The following is an 18,152-nucleotide window of genomic DNA, read 5'->3' as shown; positions in this document are numbered from 1 at the left end:
GATAGTCCGGGTGCTGGATGTGATTTTTCCCAGCCTCACCTGCTGCGTCCTGTCAGTCAGGAAGTTTGTGATCCACTGACAGGTGGAGGCTGGCACAGTGAGCTGGGAGAGTTTGGGTTGGAGTATTGCCGGGATGATGGTGTTGAACGCAGAGCTGAAGTCCACAAACAGAACCCTTGCATATGTCCCTGGGGAGTCGAGGTGTTGCAGCATGTGGTGCAGTCCCATACTGACTGCATCATCCACCGACCTGTTTGCACGGTAGGCAAACTGCAGGGGGTCCAGCAGGGGTCCTGTGATGTCCTTCAGATTGGTCAACACCAGTTTGTCAAAGGATTTCATGACCATAGACGTCAGGGCGACGGGCCTGTAGTCATTTAATCCTGTGATGGAGGATTTCTTGGGAACCGGGATGATCGTGGAGCGTTTGAAGCATGAGGGGACTTCACACAGCTCCAGTGATCGGTTGAAGATCTGCGTGAAGATGGGGGCCAGCTGGTCAGCACAGACTTTCAGGCAGGAGGGGGACACACCGTCTGGGCCTGGTGCCTTCCTGATCTTCTGTCTGTGGAAGAGACAACCCACATCCTCTTCGCAGATCCTCAGTGCCGGTGGGGGGTCGGTTGGGAGAGGTGAGGAGGAGGCAGGGGGTGTAGATGGTTGCTTGATGATGATGGGGCAGGTGGGGGGGGTGAAAGTGGGCTTATCAAACCTGCAGTAAAAAACATTCAGGTCGTCAGCCAGTTGGTGATTGGCCTCAGTGGGGTGGGTTGGGGGGGGATGGTCTCCTGTAGTTGGTGAGTACTTCCAGGCCTCTCCAAACTGACGAGGGGTCGTTGGCTGAAAAGTTTTTCTCCAGCTTTTCAGTGTAGCTCCTCTTTGCTACCTTGATCTCCCTCGTCAATGTGTTTCTGGCCTGGTAAAGGATCCTGTCCCCACTCATGTAGGCCTCCTCCTTGGCCCGACGAAGCTGCCTGAGTTTTTCAGTAAACCGGGGTTTATTGTTGTTGAATGTGCAGAAGGTTTTTTTCACCACACACATGTCCTCACAAAAACTGATGTATGATGTCAGTGTCAGTGAGCCCATCCAGGTCTGTAGCAGCAGCCTCGAAAACACTCCAATTAGTGCAGGCAAAGCAGGACTGTAGCTCCAGGTTCACCTTGTTGGTCCATCTCCTCATAGTCTTGACCACAGGCTTTGTCGATTTTAATTTCTGCCTGTAGGTCGGGAGAAGATGGACCGGACAATGATCAGAGAGTCCCAAAGCTGCACGGGGTACTGAGCGATATGCATCCTTTATGACAGTGTAGCAGTGGTCCAGTGTGTTTTTGTCCCTGGTGCTACACTTAATATGCTGTCTGTATTTAGGCAGTTCTTTGCTCTGTTGAAGTCCAAGAACAATGAGCAAGGAGTCTGGGTGTTTGTGCTCCATGTTGTTGAGACGTTCACCATCAAACAATCCCTTGTATTCGTGATTGAGTTATAAGAAAAGGATCTTTCCTACCCATAATTGTCAGTTAGATTCCCATTTTGCTAAATGAGATAAAAAAAATATTTATAAATATTTCCTTTTACCCACCATTTAAATGACCTGCGTTAGTGTCAAACATGAATGAAGATTAATGAAAATACTTCTGTGCAATCTTCTGCATCTTTATTGTTCAGGCTTTATGCATAATAACAGAGGAACAGGTGGAAAGTCAGAGTTCAATCAAACATAACCTTTTTAGTTACTAAGGACAAGTTGTGCGAGATGCACAAACAAATTGTAATCTATGAGAACATGGTAAATCATTCCATTTAATTTCTCTGCCAAAGTTTGTGTGAACACAGTCCTCACGTCCTTTAAAGTTGGTTGGTTGTCCTGTATGCCAAAAGACAAAGCTGGCTGAAGACCCATCAGACCACAGCCATGTTCCTTCTTTGTGGATGTCACTGAGTCCGATCCAGGTCCACGCCTCAGCAGGGTCAAAGTTCTTGATCAGGAATTTGACAAACTTCTGTTCCGGCAGACTGTGGATTGACACCAGGTTGGCTCCCTCTCCGACACAGTGGATCTCTGCATCAGCCCAGGTCATGTCTGAGGCGACGTACTTGTAGCAGCGGCCGTTGAAGCTGTACCAGAACAAGGGACAGCCGACCCTCTGTAGACTCATTTTATGGTCATCAGGAGGAGGCACAGCACCCAGAGCCAGACCAAACAAGAAGAGGAACAGAAGCATGTTGATGTCTGTCGCAGGAGCAGGATGAGGGTTGTTGTGTTGGAGTTGATCGAGACAGGCTGCTTTCTTATAGAGGCTTCAGAGAGGGTGTTGTCACTGTTGGCACAATATTATCATTAGTCGCTGAACACTTTCAGCAAACACAGTATCTCAACATAAGCCGGAATACGACCAAAAGCTCACCTGGAGGAGTCGCATTGAAGATATAATTAATATAAATAATTTCTATACGTTTTTATTTTTAATTTCCTCAAGACCCCCTCCAACTGTCAGGGTTTAAGCAAGAAGAGTAGCAGGGGATGGACCCAAACGCAGAGAGACACGGGATTAGAACAACATTTGACTGTGATTTTAATAAAACAAAAAATTGTCCAAAACAAAACTTGCAGAGCAGGAGAGTCCAAAAATGTGTTACAATAAAGAAATCCAAGGAAAGGGTAAAACCCCAAAAAGGTCATTAGAAAACAAACAAGAGGGATACATACATGAAAGTGCAGAGCAAGGCGCAAACCAGGGAACATACCATTAAATACCTCAGCAGAGCAGGTCACACAACAGATGAACCGACACTGACACAAGGGACACACAGGGTTTAAATACACTAGGGAGGTGCAGGTGATTAGACACAGGAGGATTCAATCAGGGGCGGGGCAGACAATCACTTTCTTTCTTTCTTTTTTGAGGTTTATTGGCGGTAGGCAAACAATGAATTGGTGCATTACCGCCACCAACTGGTATGGAGTGTGGATCAGGATGTCTAGTACTTATTTAAAAATTCAAAGAAAAGAAAAGAAAAAAGAAACAAAACATAACAAAACAAAAAACAAAAATATATATACAGGTGCTGGTCATATAATTAGAATATCATCAAAAAGTTGATTTATTTCACTAATTCCATTCAAAAAGTGAAACTTGTCTATTATATTCATTCATTACACACAGACTGATATATTTCAAATGTTTATTTCTTTTAATTTTGATGATTATAACTGACAACTAAGGAAAATCCCAAATTCAGTATCTCAGAAAATTAGAATATTGTGAAAAGGTTCAATATTGAAGACACCTGGTGCCACACTCTAATCAGCTAATTAACTCAAAACACCTGCAAAGGCCTTTAAATGGTCTCTCAGTCTAGTTCTGTAGGCTACACAATCATGGGGAAGACTGCTGACTTGACAGTTGTGCAAAAGTCGACCATTGACACCTTGCACAAGGAGGGCAAGACACAAAAGGTCATTGCAAAAGAGGCTGGCTGTTCACAGAGCTCTGTGTCCAAGTACATTAATAAAGAGGCGAAGGGAAGGAAAAGATGTGGTAGAAAAAAGTGTACAAGCAATAGGGATAACCGCGCCCTGGAGAGGATTGTGAAACAAAACCGATTCAAAAATGTGGGGGAGATTCAGAAAGAGTGGACTGCAGCTGGAGTCAGTGCTTCAAGAACCACTACGCACAGACGTATGCAAGACATGGGTTTCAGCTGTGGCATTCCTTGTGTCAAGCCACTCTTGAACAACAGACAGCGTCAGAAGCGTCTCGCCTGGGCTAAAGACAAAAAGGACTGGACTGCTGCTGAGTGGTCCAAAGTTATGTTCTCTGATGAAAGTAAATTTTGCATTTCCTTTGGAAATCAGGGTCCCAGAGTCTGGAGGAAGAGAGGAGAGACACACAATCCACGTTGCTTGAGGTCCAGTGTAAAGTTTCCACAGTCAGTGATGGTTTGGGGTGCCATGTCATCTGCTGGTGTTGGTCCACTGTGTTTTCTGAGGTCCAAGGTCAACGCAGCCGTATACCAGGAAGTTTTAGAGCACTTCATGCTTCCTGCTGCTGACCAACTTTATGGAGATGCAGATTTCATTTTCCAACAGGACTTGGCACCTGCACACAGTGCCAAAGCAACCAGTACCCGGTTTAAGGACCATGGTATCCCTGTTCTTAATTGGCCAGCAAACTCGCCTGACCTTAACCCCATAGAAAATCTATGGGGTATTGTGAAGAGGATGATGCGAAATGCCAGACCCAACAATGCAGAAGAGCTGAAGGCCACTATCAGAGCAACCTGGGCTCTCATAACACCTGAGCAGTGCCACAGACTGATCGACTCCATGCCACGCCGCATTGCTGCAGTAATTCAGGCAAAAGGAGCCCCAACTAAGTATTGAGTGCTGTACATCCTCATACTTTTCAGTTGGCCAAGATTTCTAAAAATCCTTTCTTTGTATTGGTCTTAAGTAATATTCTAATTTTCTGAGATACTGAATTTGGGATTTTCCTTAGTTGTCAGTTATAATCATCAAAATTAAAAGGAATAAACATTTGAAATATATCAGTCTGTGTGTAATGAATGAATATAATAGACAAGTTTCACTTTTTGAATGGAATTAGTGAAATAAATCAACTTTTTGATGATATTCTAATTATATGACCAGCACCTGTATATATTTTTTTACTATATTGATCCCGGAAGGGGAAATCTGTCTCTGCATTTGACCCATCCCTGTATATAGGGAGCAGTGGGCTGCCAATGACAGGCGCCCGGGGAGCCGTTAGGGGTTCAGAGTCTTGCTCAGGGACACTTCGACACGTGACACGTCCCAGTCAAGGATCGAACCGTTAACCGTTTACCAAACAGCCCTCTTAACCCAGTGAGCCACGGTATAATACTTGATAACACTCACTTCTTGACTTCTTTTGCAGAATATATCCACTATATCCAACCGTACCTTCATCTTGCCGAGGTCTCCAATCAGCTGCCCTCTTTCCTGCTCATATTTCTGACATTGCACAATAACATGTTCTATTGTTTCCTCTTGCCAACAATAGTCGCATTTTCCTGTTTACCTATGTTTTGAAGCATACTGTTTAGGCCAGTGTGTCCAAATCTAAGCCTGATATTACCGTTTCCTCTCTCCTGTTCCTTCCTGCACATCTCATTTCTCCCACTTTCCTCTGAACTCGGTAAAACCATCGTCCTTTCCCGTCTTCTTCCACCTTTCCTTCAACCTCTGTTTAATGATACTTTTTGTTTCTGATTTACTGAAGCTGACTGCAACATTAGTGCAGGTTTTTTTGTGGCCTCTTTTGCAGCTTTATCTGCCATTACATTTACTTTGACCCCAATATGTGCTGGTACCCATAGGAATATGACTGTTGTTAGGTTCAAGGAACCTCTAGACTGTGGGGAAACCTCATGTAATCCAGCCGCTTACACAAAGAGAACCGGTTTCAATTATAAACAAAGCATTTAATACATCTCATGCTTTACAGTTACACCGAATATGACCTGCTCACCCCAAAAAACGTTACCACCCACCCAGTGGTACAGGAGCAAGAGGCCGGAATTTCTTTATCCCCCGCCTTACATATTTCAAAAAACCTCCCATAATGTCCGTAGTTCCTATTGGCTAAATCCAGTTGGCTCCTCCTCCTCGCAGGACCCTCGCACGGGTATGACCTGTAATTGCCTGTCTAGAAATCTATCTGTCCCTTACTCCCAACATATTATTCTTTACAGTTTAAAACATTCAATGACTGTCTTTTATGGCTTAACACTTCTATGGTAAACATTCTATATAAAGATAAAGATTTGCAACTTTTGGCAAAAACCTTCACAAGTTTCACAAGCATAGAGCTAAAGGTGCTACAAATTCTACTAAGATACACTTCTAACTACAAATCACTTGTAACTACAAATTCTAAAACACTTCTACAATTATGAATCTTCTAATTATGTATTCCAAGACACTTCTAATTATGATTTCTTATTTATGAATCATTAAACACTTCTATTATAATTTCCTAAAACATAGTTCTAAACCCAAATTTCCTACAACTCCCCCCTACTCCGCTGTTCACAGCGGATTAAATAATACCTTGGAAATCACAATCCCCCTCAGCAATTTGAGGTTGAGTTTACCTATCTAAACAATAGCAAACAACAGTTCAAGTATTTTTCATCATCCACCCCTAACTGATCACCCTACGCTTGCCTCTCTACACACAATAACAGTCGATTCCGGTTGAAGTCCTCTGGTGTCCAGGTGGTGGGGCTGTAGATGGTGGAGGTGGGAATGGTCCTGCATCGAGTCCAGGCTCCATCCTGAGGGCTAGAGAAAAATTTCTGAGAAGCCTTGTCTGCTCTTTTTACACTTGACAAAATTACATTTCTTAATTATTGCACCCTGAAATCCCATTATAACCCAATAAAACAAAAACAATCCTCAAAATAATCAAACAAAACAATCAGTCTATTTTCCAAATTTCCAGTATCTCACCGGATGTGTTTAGAAGTCCATCTGGGCCTAATCAGGTCCTTCAGGATCTCAGTGAAGATGTTCAGGAGCTGCTTGTGAAGTCCTGCTATGGCATCGATGGTGGCCTCAACTGAACAGTGGCCATCAGAAGTCGACACGTAACTGATTGCCCCTCCTACCAGTCGGTGACTGGATTATCGACACCAGAGTTCTCTGCTAGCTCTTGGCTGAGCGTCGTCAATCCGGCCAGCGCCTTGGTCACCGACCCATCAGAAACTGTGTTATTTGGAACGAAAGTACCACAGGCGGATCCAAACTCCGCCCCTCTCAGCTAAAATCATATCTAATGCTATTCTGCAAGGTCATTAAACTAGTCTTCGCTAGCTGTGCATGCAGTCCTGATATGGCGTCCCTGGTGAAGTTTACAAAACGCTGTTGATTATAGTAAATGTAATTGATCCAATTGACATTTTTATTGAATGACACCCTTCGAGAGAAAACAGATTCTAAACCTGCAGCTATTTGATTGCTGGCTTTAAATTCATTAGACACCCCCCTTGGTACCCCTATGTCATCTATGTATCTTGGCTATAAAATGAACCTCCCATGGTCCAGTCCCCCCTATTGGTCAGTACCACTTACACCTGTGGACCCCATCCACAGCCAGCTGCCTGGTGATACAATAGGCAACTGCTTTCTCCTGTCAGCGGATGCCTCTGTGTTCTCCACCTGTGAAAACAAAACTTGACTCATGTTAGTTAGCGCCCTTGTATATTCTATTGGTCGGCACCGCCCCATGGTCCTGGTGGCAGCATGGGCATCTGTCGCTGTGGGGGTCTCATGAAGGGAGGTGGTCCTGCCAGACCTGGTCTTGAGTACTGCTGATGTGGTGGGTATGGAGCCCATTGTGGTGGTGTTCTGGACTGTCTTCCGCTTCTTTCATGTGGGCAATCTCTCACCCAATGACCTTCACTTCCGCACACATGGCACTCCCCTCTACCTACAGGTCTTCCATACCCCCTTTCTGCCGAATTTAATGTAAACATTATGCAGCCTAGGAGTATTCAATAAACTCTCAACTGAACATTTTTACCATAACAGTTAACGTGACTTACAAACAGTTTATTGCACCGTCCAACCTTGAAACGTATCTCAACACTGCTAGAACGCAGACTAGACACACGTATTATTGGACTTATTGTCCTGTTTTATTCAACCTTAAGTCCTCTGGTTTAACACGCTATTTAACTTTACCAGACCCGAAGATATTCATGAAAACCCACGGGAGTTTGACTCGACCAGTTAAGGCATCACTACTTCAGTCCGCCCAGCTCCACTAAATGCTTGTTATTCTACTTCTCTTAATTGCCCACACGATGTCTATTTTAATACACGGCAAAGGTCCGACGAGTGGGTCCCCGAGCGTCGGTGTCCCATGTAACAATGGATCCCCGGCCTCAGAAGCTAACCACCGCTAGCCTTAGCACTCCTAAACAGTAAGCCGATTTCGACCCGGGAATGCGAAAACCGGACCACTAAAAGCCGCCACTTAAAGACTCTCCCGGCCACACATCTCCAGTTACGCCGATCCCAACAAACTGTTTTTAAACAGTTAGCCTGCTGACCCAGTAGTACACAAGCTAGGCCAGAGAGACTCCCAGTCCGTGCACACTAGTACCGCCGAGCAGACTAACCACTTTTTAATTCCAATGTGGCAATTTTCCTTTTTATTACAGTGCTCGTAATATTAACCCTTAATCACAGCACTCGTAATATTCACCCTTATAGTCAGTACCCTTAATTCATTCTGCAGTATGTTTCACAATGTCAATATACATTACTCAGTTTGGAAATGTTACCCATAGCATCAACACATGCTACTTAGCGTCATGCGTCTCCCCTCGTGGTCAGCCTCTGGGCACAAATCACGGCCATTTCCGGCTAAAATTCCTATTTCTACCTAAACAGATTTCATTAAACGGCTCTGCGTACCTTTTGTTCGTGGCCACTCCAAAAATTTCCGTGATTCATGACCACAAGCTTGCACGAAACCAGTCGAAGAGGTCCTGCCGCGGTCGCCATGTTGTTAGGTTCAAGGAACCTCTAGACTGTGGGGAAACCTCATGTAATCCAGCCGCTTACACAAAGAGAACCGGTTTCAATTATAAACAAAGCATTTAATACATCTCATGCTTTACAGTTACACCGAATATGACCTGCTCACCCCAAAAAACGTTACCACCCACCCATTGGTACAGGAGCAAGAGGCCGGAATTTCTTTATCCCCCGCCTTACATAGTTCAAAAAACCTCCCATAATGTCCGTAGTTCCTATTGGCTAAATCCAGTTGGCTCCTCCTCCTCGCAGGACCCTCGCACGGGTATGACCTGTAATTGCCTGTCTAGAAATCTATCTGTCCCTTACTCCCAACATACTATTCTTTACAGTTTAAAACATTCAATGACTGTCTTTTATGGCTTAACACTTCTATGGTAAACATTCTATATAAAGATAAAGATTTGCAACTTTTGGCAAAAACCTTCACAAGTTTCACAAGCATAGAGCTAAAGGTGCTACAAATTCTACTAAGATACACTTCTAACTACAAATCACTTGTAACTACAAATTCTAAAACACTTCTACAATTATGAATCTTCTAATTATGTATTCCAAGACACTTCTAATTATGATTTCTTATTTATGAATCATTAAACACTTCTATTATAATTTCCTAAAACATAGTTCTAAACCCAAATTTCCTACACTGTCGGACCCATCATTTGAATTCTGTTTGTTTGTTGTAGTTCTATAAGGATGTCTGGTCTACTTTCTGAATGGCTGTTCCATCAGCTAGCTAATGAACTTGAATCTGAACAAATGATTGCCCTCAATGGTCTTGTGTCCTCTATCCACTGTAGTGCTAACATTATTGCCAGCATTTCCCCTGTGTACACCGATACTCCCTCAGTGATCATTTTACCTATTTTAAGGACATTCTATTCTGTGGTAAAGAAAGAAAATGCAGTGATCCCTAAACAAACCACTGATCTATGCTGCAGGACTCAATGATGCATTTCTTACTGAGAAATATATAGAATCATAACAGTAAACTGTAGAATTATCATCTATTCGAACAGAAATACAGTCTAATGAGAAATGGGCATGAGGAGCATTTGGATAAATATTAACCTGAAATCCAAAATGAAAAGACGAGCAATAAATATTCATCAATAGTTGTTGAACTCTGCACCTTCGGGAGACCTCTGGTGTTCGTTTTTCTATAGAGTTATTGATGGAATAATGCTTATAAAGATTATCCTAGTATCAAACAATGGGCCGGAGTTAAAACAGAAACTTTATAGACGTATCCCTCCATGACACAGGCACTTAGCTCAATGGACAAGTGATTGATCATAGATCAAGAAAGCAGTTGTCATTCCCTTTGATTTTTGCCCTGAGATTTACTTTGGAGGAAAGCTCTAAACTCTTGATACCACCAAGACATTCACCATCAAACAATCCCTTGTATTCATGATTGAGTTATAAGAAAAGGATCTTTTCTACCCATATTGTCAGTTAGATTCCTATTTTGCTAAATGAGGAAGGAACACTAAAACAAATGTATTCCAAATGTTTATACATATTTCCTTTGACCCACCATTTAAATGACCCGTGTTAGTGTCAAACATGAGAAGGAAGATTAATGAAAATACTTCTGTGCAATCTTCTGCATCTTTATTGTTCAGGCTTTATGCATAATAACAGAGGAACAGGTGGAAAGTCAGAGTTCAATCAAACATAACCTTTTTAGTTACTAAGGACAAGTTGTGCGAGATGCACAAACAAATTGTAATCTATGAGAACATGGTAAATCATTCCATTTAATTTCTCTGCCAAAGTTTGTGTGAACACAGTCCTCACGTCCTTTAAAGTTGGTTGGTTGTCCTGTATGCCAAAAGACAAAGCTGGCTGAAGACCCATCAGACCACATCCATGTTCCTTCTTTGTGGATGTCACTGAGTCCGATCCAGGTCCACGCCTCAGCAGGGTCAAAGTTCTTGATCAGGAATTTGACAAACTTCTGTTCCGGCAGACTGTGGATTGACACCAGGTTGGCTCCCTCTCCGACACAGTGGATCTCTGCATCAGCCCAGGTCATGTCTGAGGCGACGTACTTGTAGCAGCGGCCGTTGAAGCTGTACCAGAACAAGGGACAGCCGACCCTCTGTACTCATTTTATGGTCATCAGGAGGAGGCACAGCACCCAGAGCCAGACCAAACAAGAAGAGGAACAGAAGCATGTTGATGTCTGTCGCAGGAGCAGGATGAGGGTTGTTGTGTTGGCGTTGATCGAGACAGGCTGCTTTCTTATAGAGGCTTCAGAGAGGGTGTTGTCACTGTTGGCACAATATTATCATTAGTCGCTGAACACTTTCAGCAAACACAGTATCTCAACATAAGCCGGAATACGACCAAAAGCTCACCTGGAGGAGTCGCATTGAAGATATAATTAATGTAAATAATTTCTATAAGTTTTTATTTTTAATTTCCTCAAGACCCCCTCCAACTGTCAGGGTTTAAGCAAGAAGAGTAGCAGGGGATGGACCCAAACGCAGAGAGACACGGGATTAGAACAACATTTGACTGTGATTTTAATAAAACAAAAAAATTGTCCAAAACAAAACTTGCAGAGCAGGAGAGTCCAAAAATGTGTTACAATAAAGAAATCCAAGGAAAGGGTAAAACCCCAAAAAGGTAATTAGAAAACAAACAAGAGGGATACATACATGAAAGTGCAGAGCAAGGCCCAAACCAGGGAACATACCATTAAATACCTCAGCAGAGCAAGTCACACAACAGATGAACCGACACTGACACAAGGGGACACACAGGGTTTAAATACACTAGGGAGGTGCAGGTGATTAGACACAGGAGGATTCAATCAGGGGCGGGGCAGACAATCACTTTCTTTCTTTCTTTTTTGAGGTTTATTGGCTGTAGGCAAACAATGAATTGGTGCATTACCGCCACCAACTGGTATGGAGTGTGGATCAGGATGTCTAGTACTTATTTAAAAATTCAAAGAAAAGAAAAGAAAAAAGAAACAAAACATAACAAAACAAAAAACTAAAATATATATCATATTTTCTTAATAATATTAATTCATCTAAGATATTGAAATAATACTTGATAACACTCACTTCTTGAGTTCTTTTGCAGAATCAGAATCAGAATCAGAATCTGCTTAATTGGCCATGTATGCGTGCGCATACATGGAATTTGCCTCCGGTTACACATTACCCTCATCGTACATACACACACATGAAATATATACAATAAACAAGAGAAATATAAGAAAAAACAAGGACATTTAACAGCTATATACAATATAAGTATAAATATATCCCAAAATATATATATATATATATGTATAATACAATAGTGCAAACAGAGGTAGTAGTGCAATATTACTTATTTATTCTTCATCAGAGTGACGGCCAGCGGAAAGAAGCTGTTCATGTGTCTCGTGGTTTTGGCGTACAGAGCCCTGTAGAGCCTACCAGAGGGGAGGAGTTGGAACAGCTTGTGTCCAGGGTGTGATGGGTCTGCAGTGATCTTTCCAGCCCGTTTCCTGACTCTGGAGGTGTACAAGTCCAGGATGGAGGGCAGGCTGGAACCAATGATTCTCTCTGCAGACCTGACAATCCGTTGCAGTCTGTTCCTGTCCTGATTGGTGGCCGATCCAAACCACACAGTAATAGAGGAACAGAGAACAGACTGGATGATGGCTGAGTAAAACAGGATCAGCAGCTCCTGAGGCAGGTTGAACTTCCTGAGCTGTCGCAGGAAGTACAACCTCTGCTGGGCCTTTTTCCTGATGGTGTTGATGTTGGGAGCCCACTTCAGGTCCTGGGAGATTGTGGATCCCAGAAACTTGAAGGTGTCCACAGCGGACACAGTGCTGTTGAGTATGGTGACCCCCTCACCATACTCAACAGTGTTGGGGGGCTCCTCCTGAAGTCCACTGTCATCTCCACAGTTTTGAGCTTGTTTAGCTCCAGGTTGTTCTGATCACACCAAAGGAAAAGCTGTTCAACCTCCCGTCTGTACGCAGACTCATCACCGTCCCTGATGAGGCAGATGACCGTTGTGTCGTCTGCGAACTTCAGGAGTTTAACAGACGGGTCCTCTGAGGTGCAGTCATTGGTGTAGAGGGAGAAGAGCAGTGGGGAGAGCACACACCCCTGGGGGGCGCCAGTGCTGATAGTCCGGGTGCTGGATGTGATTTTTCCCAGCCTCACCTGCTGCGTCCTGTCAGTCAGGAAGTTTGTGATCCACTGACAGGTGGAGGCTGGCACAGTGAGCTGGGAGAGTTTGGGTTGGAGTATTGCCGGGATGATGGTGTTGAACGCAGAGCTGAAGTCCACAAACAGAACCCTTGCATATGTCCCTGGGGAGTCGAGGTGTTGCAGCATGTGGTGCAGTCCCATACTGACTGCATCATCCACCGACCTGTTTGCACGGTAGGCAAACTGCAGGGGGTCCAGCAGGGGTCCTGTGATGTCCTTCAGATGGGTCAACACCAGTTTGTCAAAGGATTTCATGACCACAGACGTCAGGGCGACGGGCCTGTAGTCATTTAATCCTGTGATGGAGGATTTCTTGGGAACCGGGATGATCGTGGAGCGTTTGAAGTGTTAGGGTTAGAACAAAGGATGAAGGAGCTTGCAGGCCGCAGGTACTCTTCTGCTGCGAGCTTCTTACTGCGCACGCGCATCAGAAGAATGAGCTGGACCCGGTCCAAAATTAAAACAATATTTAATGTACTACACAAAGTTCACTTACAAACTGAATTAACTATCAATAGTAATGTTCTCGAGAGCAGAGACCACATGCACGCACCTCACTCACAGGTCTGGCCAGTCCAGGTTCTGAAAAACGAGAGCGGAAGTGGTCTGAGGAATGCTCTCTCGAACGTTGTCTTTTATATCCCCTGACAGTCGGAAAGTGTCCGAACTGTCCTAAAACGTGTGAATGACCCTCCGTGGCGATTAGTGATTGGCTTCATTTGAATTCTGCCCCCTCCCATTATCGATCCCTTAGCAAAACATCTTGGCTCCTCGCAAAACATCTTGAACTCCTCCTCTCTGTCCTGCTGGTCAGCTTGGCATTTGACCGTCCCACTGGCCCCATCCTCCATTGATGAGGTCGCCTCCATTTGCTGCTGCATGTCTGACACCTCACTCAGAATCACTATCTGACCCTCAAGACTATTCTTAGTGTTTTAATACCTACAGTGACTATACTTCTATGATTTAATACAGTCAATGTGTTGATATACTGTAACATATAATATCCTCTATAAGTAAGAATATTGTAAACCTTTAATACATTCCATATGGAAATATATTGTGACTAACATATTTATTATTGTGACACTTCTACTCACCACTAGGGGTGTTATTAAATCCTACTAATAATGCTTTTAATACTGAAATTCTCCACAGAAGCATGAGGGGACTTCACACAGCTCCAGTGATCGGTTGAAGATCTGCGTGAAGATGGGGGCCAGCTGGTCAGCACAGACTTTCAGGCAGGAGGGGGACACACCGTCTGGGCCTGGTGCCTTCCTGATCTTCTGTCTGTGGAAGAGACAACCCACATCCTCTTCGCAGATCCTCAGTGCCGGTGGGGGGTCGGTTGGGAGAGGTGAGGAGGAGGCAGGGGGTGTAGATGGTTGCTTGATGATGATGGGGCAGGTGGGGGGGTGAAAGTGGGCTTATCAAACCTGCAGTAAAAAACATTCAGGTCGTCAGCCAGTTGGTGATTGGCCTCAGTGGGGTGGGTTGGGGGGGGATGGTCTCCTGTAGTTGGTGAGTACTTCCAGGCCTCTCCAAACTGACGAGGGGTCGTTGGCTGAAAAGTTTTTCTCCAGCTTTTCAGTGTAGCTCCTCTTTGCTACCTTGATCTCCCTCGTCAATGTGTTTCTGGCCTGGTAAAGGATCCTGTCCCCACTCATGTAGGCCTCCTCCTTGGCCCGACGAAGCTGCCTGAGTTTTTCAGTAAACCGGGGTTTATTGTTGTTGAATGTGCAGAAGGTTTTTTTCGCCACACACATGTCCTCACAAAAACTGATGTATGATGTCAGTGTCAGTGAGCCCATCCAGGTCTGTAGCAGCAGCCTCGAAAACACTCCAATTAGTGCAGGCAAAGCAGGACTGTAGCTCCAGGTTCACCTTGTTGGTCCATCTCCTCATAGTCTTGACCACAGGCTTTGTCGATTTTAATTTCTGCCTGTAGGTCGGGAGAAGATGGACCGGACAATGATCAGAGAGTCCCAAAGCTGCACGGGGTACTGAGCGATATGCATCCTTTATGACAGTGTAGCAGTGGTCCAGTGTGTTTTTGTCCCTGGTGCTACACTTAATATGCTGTCTGTATTTAGGCAGTTCTTTGCTCTGTTGAAGTCCAAGAACAATGAGCAAGGAGTCTGGGTGTTTGTGCTCCATGTTGTTGAGACGTTCACCATCAAACAATCCCTTGTATTCGTGATTGAGTTATAAGAAAAGGATCTTTCCTACCCATAATTGTCAGTTAGATTCCCATTTTGCTAAATGAGATAAAAAAAATATTTATAAATATTTCCTTTTACCCACCATTTAAATGACCTGCGTTAGTGTCAAACATGAATGAAGATTAATGAAAATACTTCTGTGCAATCTTCTGCATCTTTATTGTTCAGGCTTTATGCATAATAACAGAGGAACAGGTGGAAAGTCAGAGTTCAATCAAACATAACCTTTTTAGTTACTAAGGACAAGTTGTGCGAGATGCACAAACAAATTGTAATCTATGAGAACATGGTAAATCATTCCATTTAATTTCTCTGCCAAAGTTTGTGTGAACACAGTCCTCACGTCCTTTAAAGTTGGTTGGTTGTCCTGTATGCCAAAAGACAAAGCTGGCTGAAGACCCATCAGACCACAGCCATGTTCCTTCTTTGTGGATGTCACTGAGTCCGATCCAGGTCCACGCCTCAGCAGGGTCAAAGTTCTTGATCAGGAATTTGACAAACTTCTGTTCCGGCAGACTGTGGATTGACACCAGGTTGGCTCCCTCTCCGACACAGTGGATCTCTGCATCAGCCCAGGTCATGTCTGAGGCGACGTACTTGTAGCAGCGGCCGTTGAAGCTGTACCAGAACAAGGGACAGCCGACCCTCTGTAGACTCATTTTATGGTCATCAGGAGGAGGCACAGCACCCAGAGCCAGACCAAACAAGAAGAGGAACAGAAGCATGTTGATGTCTGTCGCAGGAGCAGGATGAGGGTTGTTGTGTTGGAGTTGATCGAGACAGGCTGCTTTCTTATAGAGGCTTCAGAGAGGGTGTTGTCACTGTTGGCACAATATTATCATTAGTCGCTGAACACTTTCAGCAAACACAGTATCTCAACATAAGCCGGAATACGACCAAAAGCTCACCTGGAGGAGTCGCATTGAAGATATAATTAATATAAATAATTTCTATACGTTTTTATTTTTAATTTCCTCAAGACCCCCTCCAACTGTCAGGGTTTAAGCAAGAAGAGTAGCAGGGGATGGACCCAAACACAGAGAGACACGGGATTAGAACAACATTTGACTGTGATTTTAATAAAACAAAAAATTGTCCAAAACAAAACTTGCAGAGCAGGAGAGTCCAAAAATGTGTTACAATAAAGAAATCCAAGGAAAGGGTAAAACCCCAAAAAGGTCATTAGAAAACAAACAAGAGGGATACATACATGAAAGTGCAGAGCAAGGCGCAAACCAGGGAACATACCATTAAATACCTCAGCAGAGCAGGTCACACAACAGATGAACCGACACTGACACAAGGAACACACAGGGTTTAAATACACTAGGGAGGTGCAGGTGATTAGACACAGGAGGATTCAATCAGGGGCGGGGCAGACAATCACTTTCTTTCTTTCTTTTTTGAGGTTTATTGGCGGTAGGCAAACAATGAATTGGTGCATTACCGCCACCAACTGGTATGGAGTGTGGATCAGGATGTCGAGTACTTATTTAAAAATTCAAAGAAAAGAAAAGAAAAAAGAAACAAAACATAACAAAACAAAAAACTAAAATATATATACAGGTGCTGGTCATATAATTAGAATATCATCAAAAAGTTGATTTATTTCACTAATTCCATTCAAAAAGTGAAACTTGTCTATTATATTCATTCATTACACACAGACTGATATATTTCAAATGTTTATTTCTTTTAATTTTGATGATTATAACTGACAACTAAGGAAAATCCCAAATTCAGTATCTCAGAAAATTAGAATATTGTGAAAAGGTTCAATATTGAAGACACCTGGTGCCACACTCTAATCAGCTAATTAACTCAAAACACCTGCAAAGGCCTTTAAATGGTCTCTCAGTCTAGTTCTGTAGGCTACACAATCATGGGGAAGACTGCTGACTTGACAGTTGTGCAAAAGTCGACCATTGACACCTTGCACAAGGAGGGCAAGACACAAAAGGTCATTGCAAAAGAGGCTGGCTGTTCACAGAGCTCTGTGTCCAAGTACATTAATAAAGAGGCGAAGGGAAGGAAAAGATGTGGTAGAAAAAAGTGTACAAGCAATAGGGATAACCGCGCCCTGGAGAGGATTGTGAAACAAAACCGATTCAAAAATGTGGGGGAGATTCAGAAAGAGTGGACTGCAGCTGGAGTCAGTGCTTCAAGAACCACTACGCACAGACGTATGCAAGACATGGGTTTCAGCTGTGGCATTCCTTGTGTCAAGCCACTCTTGAACAACAGACAGCGTCAGAAGCGTCTCGCCTGGGCTAAAGACAAAAAGGACTGGACTGCTGCTGAGTGGTCCAAAGTTATGTTCTCTGATGAAAGTAAATTTTGCATTTCCTTTGGAAATCAGGGTCCCAGAGTCTGGAGGAAGAGAGGAGAGACACACAATCCACGTTGCTTGAGGTCCAGTGTAAAGTTTCCACAGTCAGTGATGGTTTGGGGTGCCATGTCATCTGCTGGTGTTGGTCCACTGTGTTTTCTGAGGTCCAAGGTCAACGCAGCCGTATACCAGGAAGTTTTAGAGCACTTCATGCTTCCTGCTGCTGACCAACTTTATGGAGATGCAGATTTCATTTTCCAACAGGACTTGGCACCTGCACACAGTGCCAAAGCAACCAGTACCCGGTTTAAGGACCATGGTATCCCTGTTCTTAATTGGCCAGCAAACTCGCCTGACCTTAACCCCATAGAAAATCTATGGGGTATTGTGAAGAGGATGATGCGAAATGCCAGACCCAACAATGCAGAAGAGCTGAAGGCCACTATCAGAGCAACCTGGGCTCTCATAACACCTGAGCAGTGCCACAGACTGATCGACTCCATGCCACGCCGCATTGCTGCAGTAATTCAGGCAAAAGGAGCCCCAACTAAGTATTGAGTGCTGTACATCCTCATACTTTTCAGTTGGCCAAGATTTCTAAAAATCCTTTCTTTGTATTGGTCTTAAGTAATATTCTAATTTTCTGAGATACTGAATTTGGGATTTTCCTTAGTTGTCAGTTATAATCATCAAAATTAAAAGGAATAAACATTTGAAATATATCAGTCTGTGTGTAATGAATGAATATAATAGACAAGTTTCACTTTTTGAA

At 43.6% G+C, this 18,152-nt stretch overlaps 2 protein-coding genes and 1 pseudogene across 2 annotated transcripts; all 3 read right to left on the bottom strand.

Moving 5' to 3' along the window:
* Positions 1-1,673: 1,673 nt before the first annotated feature.
* On the bottom strand, positions 1,674-4,353 carry LOC142968416 (lactose-binding lectin l-2-like). Its single transcript, XM_076108272.1, has one exon. It carries the CDS (start codon positions 2,221-2,223, stop codon positions 1,735-1,737), a length of 489 nt encoding a protein of 162 aa, XP_075964387.1. The 5' UTR covers positions 2,224-4,353; the 3' UTR covers positions 1,674-1,734.
* Positions 4,354-10,178: 5,825 nt separating this feature from the next.
* LOC142968724 (lactose-binding lectin l-2-like) lies at positions 10,179-10,777 on the bottom strand (annotated as a pseudogene).
* A 4,449-nt stretch (positions 10,778-15,226) lies between these two features.
* On the bottom strand, positions 15,227-15,985 carry LOC142968451 (lactose-binding lectin l-2-like). Its single transcript, XM_076108314.1, has one exon. The coding sequence runs from the start codon at positions 15,774-15,776 to the stop codon at positions 15,288-15,290; it is 489 nt and encodes a 162-aa protein (XP_075964429.1). The 5' UTR covers positions 15,777-15,985; the 3' UTR covers positions 15,227-15,287.
* Between the last annotated feature and the right edge of the window lie 2,167 nt (positions 15,986-18,152).

The sequence above is a fragment of the Anarhichas minor genome, unplaced genomic scaffold (assembly GCF_050575085.1).
Source record: "Anarhichas minor isolate MPS153535 unplaced genomic scaffold, ASM5057508v1 ptg000040l, whole genome shotgun sequence".
Lineage (NCBI taxonomy): Eukaryota > Metazoa > Chordata > Actinopteri > Perciformes > Anarhichadidae > Anarhichas > Anarhichas minor.
The sequence above is the reverse complement of the archived record's forward strand: the minus strand, read 5'-3'. Positions and strand labels throughout refer to the sequence as shown.

Coding starts and splice junctions, on each gene's coding strand:
- LOC142968416 (XM_076108272.1), bottom strand. CDS start 2,223: ATGCTTCTGTTCCTCTTCTTGTTTGGTCTGGCTCTGGGTGCTGTGCCT.
- LOC142968451 (XM_076108314.1), bottom strand. CDS start 15,776: ATGCTTCTGTTCCTCTTCTTGTTTGGTCTGGCTCTGGGTGCTGTGCCT.